The sequence below is a fragment of the Cherax quadricarinatus genome, chromosome 29 (genome assembly GCF_038502225.1).
Source record: "Cherax quadricarinatus isolate ZL_2023a chromosome 29, ASM3850222v1, whole genome shotgun sequence".
NCBI classification, from domain to species: Eukaryota; Metazoa; Arthropoda; class Malacostraca; order Decapoda; family Parastacidae; genus Cherax; species Cherax quadricarinatus.
The window spans coordinates 37,997,959-38,010,458 of record NC_091320.1 but is presented as its reverse complement, the minus strand read 5'-3'; the positions used below and the strand labels follow the sequence as shown (position 1 = coordinate 38,010,458).

The window sequence follows — 12,500 nt, the reverse complement described above, 5'->3', positions numbered from 1 at the left end:
AATGGAATAGTCGGCGCTGAAGTTGTAAGAGCATAAACTATAAAGTTGTTTTTGACCCAGTTGGACAAGTATTTCATAAATACTGTATTGAGCAAAATACAGCACTACTGGTCATTCAGGGCATCGTACTACTACTACTACTACTACTACTACTACTACTACTACTACTACTAATAGTAGTAGTAGTATATGTGGTAATAATAATAATAGTATCACTAATAAAGTAGTGATAATATAAGTAGTAGGAGTAGTAGCAGAAGTAGAGGTATTTGCGGATCATAACAAGTAATTGCTACAGATTTTACTTCCCGTATTACGTGTCCATGTACGTTTTTCTATGAGTCATAATAACGGAACACATACATGAAGAACACTGGAATAAATTAAAAGTGCAAAAAGAAATCAGTCCTATAAAACGATTGGTAAAGCATCTTGCAGCTATGTGAACTTAATGCATACAGTGCATAGACTGACTGTGGACACACACACACACACACACACACACACACACACACTAAATGCAAAGGTATACAACAAGACTAGTCCCGGAGCTAAGGGGTATGTCTTACGAGAAGAGGTTAAAGGAACTCAACCTGACGAAATTGGAGGAGAGGAGGGACAGGGGGACATAACGACATATATAATGCTGAGAGGGCACAATAAGGGGTCACAACTGGAAATTGAAAACTCAGATGAGTCACAGGGATGTTAGGAAGTATTTCTTCAGTCTTAGAGTTGTCAGGAAGTGGAACACTCTGAAGAGTAACGTAGTGGAGGAAGGATCCATACATAGCCTTAAGAAGAGGTTCCATAAACCTCATGGAGCAGGGAGAGAGTGGACCTAGTAGCGACCAGCGAACTGGCAGACCCAGGAGCTGTGAATCGACCCCTGTAACCACAAATAAGTGAGTACTAACAGGTGAGTACACAGACACACACACACACACACACACACACACACACACACACACACACACACACACACACACACACACACACAGTCATCCACGAAGCACACACCACAACACTTTCAATCCATTTTGCTCTGCACCCGTTAAATCATTTATTGCTCAAAGAAAATTTCAATATTCAGAACTTTTCCAAATGTCATGGCAGAGTAATTATCGCCACGCTGACGAGAATCAACACAGCTTTCATCCTAGGATAAACAATATCGTGCCTGTAAAAGGACACAAGTGCAACTAAAGTGACATTAGCAACGTTTTGCTCTCCAGAAACTTTGTCGAGCGAAACGTTGCCACAATAAAATGTCACATTAATTGCACTTGTGACCTTTTACCTAACATATTGTCGGTAATTCTATCAATATTAATACAATATCACGCCTGTATAGCTAAACCATGTGACCTTACCATCGAGGTCAACGAGGGTAATGTAAAGAGATATAGAGTAAAGGGAGGAAATGAAAGAAACGGCAGGACACCCACAAACAAGGGGAAAGAAAAGAGAGAGAGAGGCAGCAAGAGGAGCACTACTGGAGAGATTATTATTATAATCAAGGGTGAAGCACTAAACCCGTAGGATTATACAGCGCCTATGGGGGGATGGACGGCATTCAGGCTTAATTCAGGGAACTGGAGCACAGATCCAATTCCCTAGATCAAGAGCCCCTCACCAGCGTCAAGGAGCCTTCCTTGAGGGGACTACTGGAGAGAGAGAACAGCGATGTATAGCAAATCAATGACACTGTAATTATACCCAACAAATCACTACATAGCTAATTTTCTTATCGGGCTTACCGAGTGCTTAACGGGTGCAACTCCTGAAGGGAAACCAAACGCCAGAAATCAAGTTGATTAGTTCATTAAACTTAAAGATAATGAACTACACAAGGATAATTAAGGCTGCATGGGACCTCTTCACCTCCAGTCAAGAATATATCAATACCTAAAATAAGGATTTGGGCAGAAGCTCTCAGTGTATATATAGTGAGAGACTTACAGCTCTCAGTGTATATACATTGAGAGGCTTAAATCTCTTGTCATTAATATTGGATGTACAGAATGAACTGCAATGATCCATGATCAAGCAAACTCTGACTGAATATAAATACATATCATCATTACTAAAACGATGACGACTGATGTGGAACAACAATAATAATAATTATTATTATTATAATAAATGCTAGAATAACACATGTGTTTTCCTTTACTGGGAATTAGTATATATAAATACTGTGTCAATACACTGTTTATACATTAAGAATTTTCTTTAATTCCAACACGCAGCTCCTGTCCCCACTTACAGTTTACAATAGTATCACTAATAACTTCCACATCCAACTATCATATTTCTTCTCTTCACACTCGCTATTTCCCAGTCATAATAATTATTCCAGTTCAGTTTCCAGGAACACTGATTGCAGATCTGTGTTTTAAATTATGCTGTCAGTTTAGTGTCAGCTGAGAGAAAAACTAAAGCACAATGACCGGGGTAAAAACGAAAAGAAAACTACTATTGCTGGGAGCTCTACGCTGGTGCTGGGAGCACTACGCTGGTGCTGGGAGCTCTACACTGGTGCTGGGAGCTCTGCGTTGGTGCTGGGAGCTCTACGCTGGTGCTGGGAGCTCTGCGCTGGTGCTGGGAGCTCTGCGCTGGTGCTGGGAGCTCTGCGCTGGTGCTGGGAGATCTAGGCTGGTGCTGGGAGCTCTAGGCTGGTGCTGGAAGCTCTAGGCTGGTGCTGGGAGCTCTAGACTGGTGCTGGGAGCTCTAGGGTGGTGCTGGGAGCTCTAGGCTAGTGCTGGGAGCTCTAGGCTGGTGCTGGGAGCTCTAGGCTGGTGCTGGGAGCTCTAGGCTGGTGCTGGGAGCTCTAGGCTTGTGCTGGGAGCTCTAGGCTGGTGCTACATACTCTGTGTTAGGCTCACAATGTGAGTCTAACACAGCTATAACTTCCTAAAACTGCGTTGCTTATTACTGCTGCTAAAATTTCATAAATTTCTGAATAGTTTGTTGCCTTAACTTGCTTAGCTTTCAGAAGTATTGGAACCCAGCTCCTGGGCCTGTTATCTGCCTCTGAGCATGTGATTGCTGTCCTCGACTGCCGTATTAACAGAAGTATGTGTGCACTCACTTGACTGTTGTTAAAGGGGTTGAGTCATAGCTCCTGGCCCCGTGTATGTGTGTGTGTGTGTGTGTGTGTGTGTGTGTGTGTGTGTGTGTGTGTGTGTGTGTGTGTGTGTGTATTAACTCGAAGAAAAAAATATTCAACCTTGACGTCATAAAAGTTCTTACAATAAATCCTTGTTAGATACTTTCAATTATTTATAAGGAATCCCGTCATACCTTTAGTCACCTAGATCGGATTTCTTTTAAAAGAGTAAGTGGGAGAAAGTCTCCTGAAATTTAGAAATATCTCCTCACCATCCTCACTATTCTCACCATCCTCACCATCTTCACCATCGCAATATTCATCATTTATTTTACACAATTGTGAAAGCGGCTTGTGGCTGCTTTCTGTATGTTCTGAGGACGTGTTAGCATATTCTGCCACAATGTGACCTGGGTGAACATTCGAGCACAAAAGACTTATGCTAACACAAAAATAAATTCACAAACACGAAAGCAAATCAGAATGTGTCTGAAAAGTTATGAAATGGGTGGAGCATATTTAGAAATGAAGAGAAGTGGAATGACAGGGAAGCAATTGCTTCCTCTCTCCAAGTAGCGAGTAGCATGCACTCAGCTTTCCTATCCTTCCTCTCTCTCTCTCTCTCTCTCTCTCTCTCTCTCTCTCTCTCTCTCTCTCTCTCTTTCTTTACCAGGCAGTTAAAGAAGCAGGGAAAAGATACTGATGAATGGTTTCTTATTCCTCTTACCTTCACTTAGCTAGTTGCGTCTTAACGGTGTGGAAGGATGCAGCTGGAATACACTTCGCGCAGCACATCATTCTAACCTCGACACACGTAGCTCATAATCTTGGAAAAGTATTCTCAATTAGAAACAAATCAATAGTACTTTGGGACAGACTACCTATGTTTTGATACAGCTTTACTCTTACCATTTACTCCAATATGCATTACTTAGCAATTGTCTCTGTTGAATCTCATCTACGTCTTCGACCTGAGCGTCAACTTGTCCAGATCGCACTAAACACTGAATCGGCTCTTGGATTCTGTACTTTTCCGCAATTTGGTGTCAACCACAAATTTTGTTGTCTTAGATGATAGCGCTGCCTCGCTTTTACCTTCATCTATATCATTCCAGCTTGTCAGATGCTCAATTCGATGCGATGAAGCCGTTTGTCCAGGGCACCATAAATTCCAGTCAGTCTAATGTAAGCACTTAAAGGCCTCGTTAGACTTAACACGATACACGGGATTTAGCTCCTAAAAGCGAGTAACACATCGTGTGCAGTCATGAACGCTTGTCTGTGAATGTCTTTACTATTTATATTTGTGAACGTATACGTACACTGTACACTGTACACTGTACACTCACTGAGTAGAGGACGAATTGTTGCAAGAATTGTTAATTGATTCTCGGTGTTTTTTGACCCGTGCTGCCTTTGTGCTGTAAAACAACAAAAAATGCATTTTTTTGCGTATTTCGTGCACCATCTTATTACCCGTTACTCTCGCTTGTCGCTTCAATAATGTGTTCAGATTCCATTAATAACTTATGGTATGTTATTGTTTACAACTTTTTATTTTGTCTTATATATTAGTTTCTGCTTAGCCCGGATACTGATACTAAGAAAGAAAATATATTTTTTTTACATCTTTAAAGTTATAAACACAAAAACTTTGAATATTTTAGTAAACGGCAACAAGAAGTTTATATTTTTGCATTCAGCTAAACACAAGCTGATAATAAATGCAATACTACAGTATTAACAACAATATCAATAATAAGAATAAAAATATATATGAAGGGAAGATGTGTGAGGTGATAGTGGTTCAATCTTCACTTTCCAGGTTCTGTTAAATATCCATTCATGTTCTCCATTAAGATATAATTACTTACAGTAAAGTACTTGTCCAGTTAGCATGATGGTAGGGCACGGAGTGTCTTCTGTACACCAGCCTGACCTCAACTGTCTAGACAGAATTAATAACTGTGCACTTTACATATTTTCTAATGAGTATACCTCTGTTGGTGTGTGTGTGTGTGTGTGTGTGTACTCACCTATTTGTACTCACCTATTTCTGGTTGCAGGGGTCGATTCTTAGCTCCTGGCCCCGCCTCTTCGCTGGTTGCTACTGGGTCCTCTCTCTCCCTGCTTCATGAGCTTTATCAAACCTCGTCTTAAAACTATGTATGGTTCCCTCCTCCACTACGTCACTTTCTAGGCTATTCCACTGCCTGACAACTCTATGACTGAAGAAATACTTCCTAACATCCCTTTGACTCATCTGACTCTTCAACTTCCAATTGTGACCCTTTCTTTCTGTGTCCCCTCCCTGGAACATCCCGTCTTTGTCCACCTTGTCTATTCCGCGCAGTATTTTATGTCGTTATCATGTCTCCCCTGACCCTCCTGTCCTCCAGTGTCGCCAGGCCGATTTCCCTTAACCTTTCTTCATAAGACATTCCCCTTAGCTCTGGGACTAGTCTTGTTGCTAACCTTTGCACTTTCTCTAATTTCTTGACGTGCTTGATTGTGTGTGTGTGTGTGTGTGTGTGTGTGTGTGTGTGTGTGTGTGTGTGTGTGTGTGTACTCACCTAATTGTACTCACCTAATTGTGGTTGCAGGGGTCGAGACACAGCTCCTGGCCCCGCCTCTTCACTGATCGCTACTGGGTCCTCTCTCTCTCTGCTTCCTGAGCTTTGCCATACCTCTTCTTAAAACTATGTATGGTTCCTGCCTCCACTACTTCACTTGCTAGGCTATTCCACTTGCTGACAACTCTATGACTGAAGAAATACTTCCTAACGTCCCTGTGACTCGTCTGAGTCTTCAGCTTCAAGTTGTGACCCCTTGTCCCTGTGTCCCCTCTCTGGAACATCCTATCTCTGTCCACCTTGTCTATTCCCCGCAGTATCTTGTATGTCGTTATCATGTCTCCCCTGACCCTTCTGTCCTCCAGTGTCGTCAGTCCGATTTCCCTTAACCTTTCCTCGTACGACATTCCCTTGAGCTCTGGGACTAGCCTTGTTGCAAACATTTGTACTTTCTCTAACTTCTTGACGTGCTTGACCAGGTGTGGGTTCCAGACTGGTGCTGCATACTCCAGTATGGGCCTAACATACACAGTGCACAGTGTCTTGAACGATTCCTTATTAAGGTTTCGGAACGCTATTCTCAGGTTTGCCAGGCGCCCGTATGCTGCAGCGGTTATTTGGTTGATGTGTGCCTCCGGTGATGTGCTCGGTGTTATGGTCACCCCAAGGTCTTTCTCCCTGAGTGAGGTCTGTAGTCTTTGTCCACCTAGCCTATACTCTAGCTGCGGTCTTCTTTGCCCCTCCCCAATCTTCACGATTTTGCATTTGGCTGGATTGAATTCGAGAAGCCAGTTACTGGACCACATGTCCAGCCTGTCCAGGTCTCTTTGCAGTACTGCCTCATCTTCGTCCGATTTAATTCTTCTCATCAACTTCACGTCATCTGCGAACAGGGACACTTCAGAGTCTATTCCTTCCATCATGTCGTTCATATATATCAAAAATAGTACTGGTCCTAGAACTGACCCCTGTGGGATCCCGCTCGTAACAGGCGCCCACTGTGATACCTCTTCACGTACCATAACTCGTTGCTGCCTCCCTGTCAGGTATTCCCTTATCCATTGCAGTGCTCTCCCTTTTACATGCGCCTGATCCTCCAGCTTCTGCACTAATCTCTTGTGGGGAACTGTGTCAAAAGCCTTCCTGCAGTCTAGGAAAACGCAATCTACCCACCCCTCTCTCTCGTGTCTTACTTCTGTTACCTTGTCATAAAACTCCAGGAGGTTTATGATACAAGATTTGCCTTCCATGAACCGATGCTGGTTTTCATTTATAATCTTGTTCCTTTCCAGGTGTTCGACCACTCCTCCTTATAATCTTCTCCATGACTTTGCACACAATACATGTCAGAGACACAGGTCTGTAGTTTAGTGCCTCGTTTCTGTTTCCTTTCTTAAATATGGGGACTACATTAGTTGTCTTCCATTTCTCAGGTAGTTGCCCAGTTTCAAGGGATGTGTTGAAGATTGTGGTTAGAGGCACGCACAGCATCTCTGCTCCTTCTCTAAGGACCCATGGGGAGATGTTGTCCGGTCCCATCGCCTTTGAGGTGTCAAGGTCACTTATGAGCTTCTTCACCTCCTCCTCAGTTGTTCGTATGTCATCCAACACTTGTTGGTATATTCCCTCTTGATGTTCCCTTCTGTGCTGTCTTCCCACAGCCCTTCCTGTCTCTACTGTAAAAACTTCCTTAAATCTCCTGTTAAGCTCCTCACGTACCTCCTGATCATTTCTTGTGAGTTCTCCACCTTCTGTCCTTAATCTGATCACCTGGTCTTTGACTGTTGTCTTCCTCCTGATGTGGCTATACAACAGTTTCGGGTCAGTCTTGATTCTCGATGCTATGTCATTTTCATACTGTCGCTGGGCCTCCCTCCTTACCTGTGCATACTCATTCCTGGCTCTGCGACTGATCTCCCTATTTTCGTGTGTTCTCTGCCTTCTGTACTTTTTCCATTCTCTATTGCACTTTGTTTTTGCCTCCTTACACCGTCGGGTAAACCAGGGGCTCGTTCTGGTCTTCCCGTTGTTACTGTTGCCCTTGGGAATAAACCTTTCCACTGCCTCCTTGCATTTTGTTGTTACATATTCCATCATTTCATTTACTGGCTTTCCTGCCAGTTCTCTGTCCCACTGGACCTCCCGCAGGAAGTTCTTCAACCCTATGTAGTCCCCTCTTTTATAGTCAGGCTTTTCCCATTCAACTCCTGTTATTCTCTCCACTTGCAGCTCTACTATGTATTCAAAGCACAGAACCACGTGGTCGCTAGCTCCTAGGGGACTCTCATACTTGATGTCCTCAATGTCTGAGCTGCCCAGGGTGAACACAAGGTCCAATCTTGCTGGTTCATCCTCCCCTCTCACTCTGGTAGTGTCCTTAACATGTTGGTGCATGAGGTTTTCCAGCACCACGTTCAACATCCTGGCTCTCCATGTTTCGGGACCCCCATGTGGCTCCAGGTTTTCCCAGTCAATCTCCCTGTGGTTGAAATCCCCCATAACCAGCAACTTTGCTCTGCTGGAGTGAGCTCTTCATGCCACCTTAGCAAGTGTGTCCACCATTACTCTGTTGCTCTCTTCATATTCCTCTCTTGGCCTCCTGCAGTTCTGTGGTGGATTATACATCACTGCAATGACCACTTTGTGTGTGTGCGTGCGTGCGTGTGTGTGTGTGTGTGTGTGTGTGTGTGTGTGTGTGTGTGTGTGTGTGTGTGTGTGTGTGTGTGTGTGTGTGTGTGTGTGTTTGTGTGCATTTAGAACAACAAAATCTGCACAAATGGAGGGGAATATATATCTCAGGATGTACACACTTAGAGTTTACTTTAATCATACCATTATTTGGGATTGAATTATTCTTGAATGGTGATGAGCAGGTGACATGCAACCTTAATGACCCTCGTGTGTCGAAAGGCTTTAAAGTCTAATTAAACCATCAGCCAGTAACTATTTTTCCTCAGCTGACAGCCTCAAAATGGACCGTAAGGGTTATGTTATCTCATTCTCTTGTTTATTTTTCTGCTCCTCAGCCTGCACAACGTAAAGGAATATTTCTCAGGATATTATGTGTGTTTTCAGGCAGCTAAGTAGCAACAACATCAGCGATCTTCCTGACGGTTTCTTCACCCACAACACCAACCTTCAACGACTGTGAGTTTCTCTAATTTTCTGCAAATCCTCTGAGTGTTTGTGTTCACACGAGTTGTATTGAATCTGCGAGGTCACTGCTGAATGGTTCACATACACACTCTTAACCTTTCAATAACTGTCGTAATTCTTTCCCAGCCACATGAGTACTATCGTACTATATAATCTCTGCACGAACATGTATTCCTTACCTACCCGAGATTTAGCACCATTTTCAGTTTATAAGATATTTACTAGATACTTACAAGATAGCTGTAAGATATTTATGGTTATTAGGAAAAAGAGCATATTTAGATGGTAGAAACCACATAACGATTATATATATATATATATATATATATATATATATATATATATATATATATATATATATATATATATATATATATATATATATATATATATATATATATATATATATATATATATATATATATATATATAACTTTCTAGTTGTAGCTATACTGAGAGTAAAAGGTAGATGGGATACAAGGAGAATAGAAGCATCAGGGAAGAGAGAGGTGAAGGTTTATAAACTAAAAGAGGAGGCAGTTAGGGTAAGATATAAACAGCTATTGGAGGATAGATGGGCTAATGAGAGCATAGGCAATGGGGTCGAAGAGGTATGGGGTAGGTTTAAAAATGTAGTGTTAGAGTGTTCAGCAGAAGTTTGTGGTTACAGGAAAGTGGGTGCAGGAGGGAAGAGGAGCGATTGGTGGAATGATGATGTAAAGAGAGTAGTAAGGGAGAAAAAGTTAGCATATGAGAAGTTTTTACAAAGTAGAAGTGATGCAAGGAGGGAAGAGTATATGGAGAAAAAGAGAGAAGTTAAGAGAGTGGTGAAGCAATGTAAAAAGAGAGCAAATGAGAGAGTGGGTGAGATGTTATCAACAAATTTTGTTGAAAATAAGAAAAAGTTTTGGAGTGAGATTAACAAGTTAAGAAAGCCTAGAGAACAAATGGATTTGTCAGTTAAAAATAGGAGAGGAGAGTTATTAAATGGAGAGTTAGAGGTATTGGGAAGATGGAAGGAATATTTTGAGGAATTGTTAAATGTTGATGAAGATAGGGAAGCTGTGATTTCGTGTATAGGGCAAGGAGGAATAACATCTTGTAGGAGTGAGGAAGAGCCAGTTGTGAGTGTGCGGGAAGTTCGTGAGGCAGTAGGTAAAATGAAAGGGGGTAAGGCAGCCGGGATTGATGGGATAAAGATAGAAATGTTAAAAGCAGGTGGGGATATAGTTTTGGAGTGGTTGGTGCAATTATTTAATAAATGTATGGAAGAGGGTAAGGTACCTAGGGATTGGCAGAGAGCATGCATAGTTCCTTTGTATAAAGGCAAAGGGGATAAAAGAGAGTGCAAAAATTATAGGGGGATAAGTCTGTTGAGTGTACCTGGTAAAGTGTATGGTAGAGTTATAATTGAAAGAATTAAGAGTAAGACGGAGAATAGGATAGCAGATGAACAAGGAGGCTTTAGGAAAGGTAGGGGGTGTGTGGACCAGGTGTTTACAGTGAAACATATAAGTGAACAGTATTTAGATAAGGCTAAAGAGGTCTTTGTGGCATTTATGGATTTGGAAAAGGCGTATGACAGGGTGGATAGGGGGGCAATGTGGCAGATGTTGCAAGTGTATTGTGTAGGAGGTAGGTTACTGAAAGCAGTGAAGAGTTTTTACGAGGATAGTGAGGCTCAAGTTAGAGTATGTAGGAAAGAGGGAAATTTTTTCCCAGTAAAAGTAGGCCTTAGACAAGGATGTGTGATGTCACCGTGGTTGTTTAATATATTTATAGATGGGGTTGTAAGAGAAGTAAATGCGAGGGTTTTGGCAAGAGGCGTGGAGTTAAAAGATAAAGAATCACACACAAAGTGGGAGTTGTCACAGCTGCTCTTTGCTGATGACACTGTGCTCTTGGGAGATTCTGAAGAGAAGTTGCAGAGATTGGTGGATGAATTTGGTAGGGTGTGCAAAAGAAGAAAATTAAAGGTGAATACAGGAAAGAGTAAGGTTATGAGGATAACAAAAAGATTAGGTGATGAAAGATTGAATATCAGATTGGAGGGAGAGAGTATGGAGGAGGTGAACGTATTCAGATATTTGGGAGTGGACGTGTCAGCGGATGGGTCTATGAAAGATGAGGTGAATCATAGAATTGATGAGGGAAAAAGAGTGAGTGGTGCACTTAGGAGTCTGTGGAAACAAAGAACTTTGTCCTTGGAGGCAAAGAGGGGAATGTATGAGAGTATAGTTTTACCAACGCTCTTATATGGGTGTGAAGCGTGGGTGATGAATGTTGCAGCGAGGAGAAGGCTGGAGGCAGTGGAGATGTCATGTCTGAGGGCAATGTGTGGTGTGAATATAATGCAGAGAATTCGTAGTTTGGAAGTTAGGAGGAGGTGCGGGATTACCAAAACTGTTGTCCAGAGGGCTGAGGAAGGGTTGTTGAGGTGGTTCGGACATGTAGAGAGAATGGAGCGAAACAGAATGACTTCAAGAGTGTATCAGTCTGTAGTGGAAGGAAGGCGGGGTAGGGGTCGGCCTAGGAAGGGTTGGAGGGAGGGGGTAAAGGAGGTTTTGTGTGCGAGGGGCTTGGACTTCCAGCAGGCATGCGTGAGCGTGTTTGATAGGAGTGAATGGAGACAAATGGTTTTTAATACTTGACGTGCTGTTGGAGTGTGAGCAAAGTAACATTTATGAAGGGATTCAGGGAAACCGGCAGGCCGGACTTGAGTCCTGGAGATGGGAAGTACAGTGCCTGCACTCTGAAGGAGGGGTGTTAATGTTGCAGTTTAAAAACTGTAGTGTAAAACACCCTTCTGGCAAGACAGTGATGGAGTGAATGATGGTGAAAGTTTTTCTTTTTCGGGCCACCCTGCCTTGGTGGGAATCGGCCGGTGTGATAATAAAAAAAAAAAAAATAAATATATATATATATATATATATATATATATATATATATATATATATATATATATATATATATATATTATATATATATATATATATATATATATATATATATATATATATATATATATATATATATATATATATATATATATATATATATATATATATATATATATATATATATATATTATATATATATATGTATATGCAAAACAACCACTCTGAAAGAATAGAGAAATTCCAAGCGCTTTCGTGACTACTCACATTATCAAGGAACTATGATAGTTCCTTGATAATGTGAGTAGTCACGAAAGCGCTTGGAATTTCTCTATTCTTTCAGAGTGGTTGTTTTGCATATTCTGAAATCACCTGTTTACTGTGATCTTATTGCATATGTGTATATATATATATATATATATATATATATATATATATATATATATATATATATATATATATATATATATATATATATATATATTGTCTCGAACCTGCAAACTCTGTATCAGAGTCCACAGTACTTTACCACAAGGCTGGTGCCCGGGGGTATGGGGTAACATCGTCTAGCTCCGGCTCGGCGCCTATACTTATCTGAGGTCTGGCTCCGTGGTTAAGTACTGTGAACCCTGATACAGAGATTGCAGGTTCGAGTCCTGCTGTGGACATAGAGGCAATATTTGTAAATAATTTCGCCTGTTTGCCAATATTTTAGCATTTAAAGTCTCTTTCGTTGTTCACTGTATGTGGCAGAATTTGATG

At 41.6% G+C, this 12,500-nt stretch overlaps 1 protein-coding gene across 1 annotated transcript in view; it reads left to right on the top strand.

Annotated features, from left to right (window-relative positions):
- LOC128690460 (relaxin receptor 1-like) overlaps positions 1-12,500 on the top strand; it is a 75,905-nt gene that overhangs the window by 41,304 nt on the left and 22,101 nt on the right. The window contains exon 7 of the mRNA XM_070089756.1: positions 8,761-8,832. Within this exon, the coding sequence (XP_069945857.1) occupies positions 8,761-8,832 (72 nt within the window). The remainder of the gene's footprint in view (positions 1-8,760; positions 8,833-12,500) is intronic.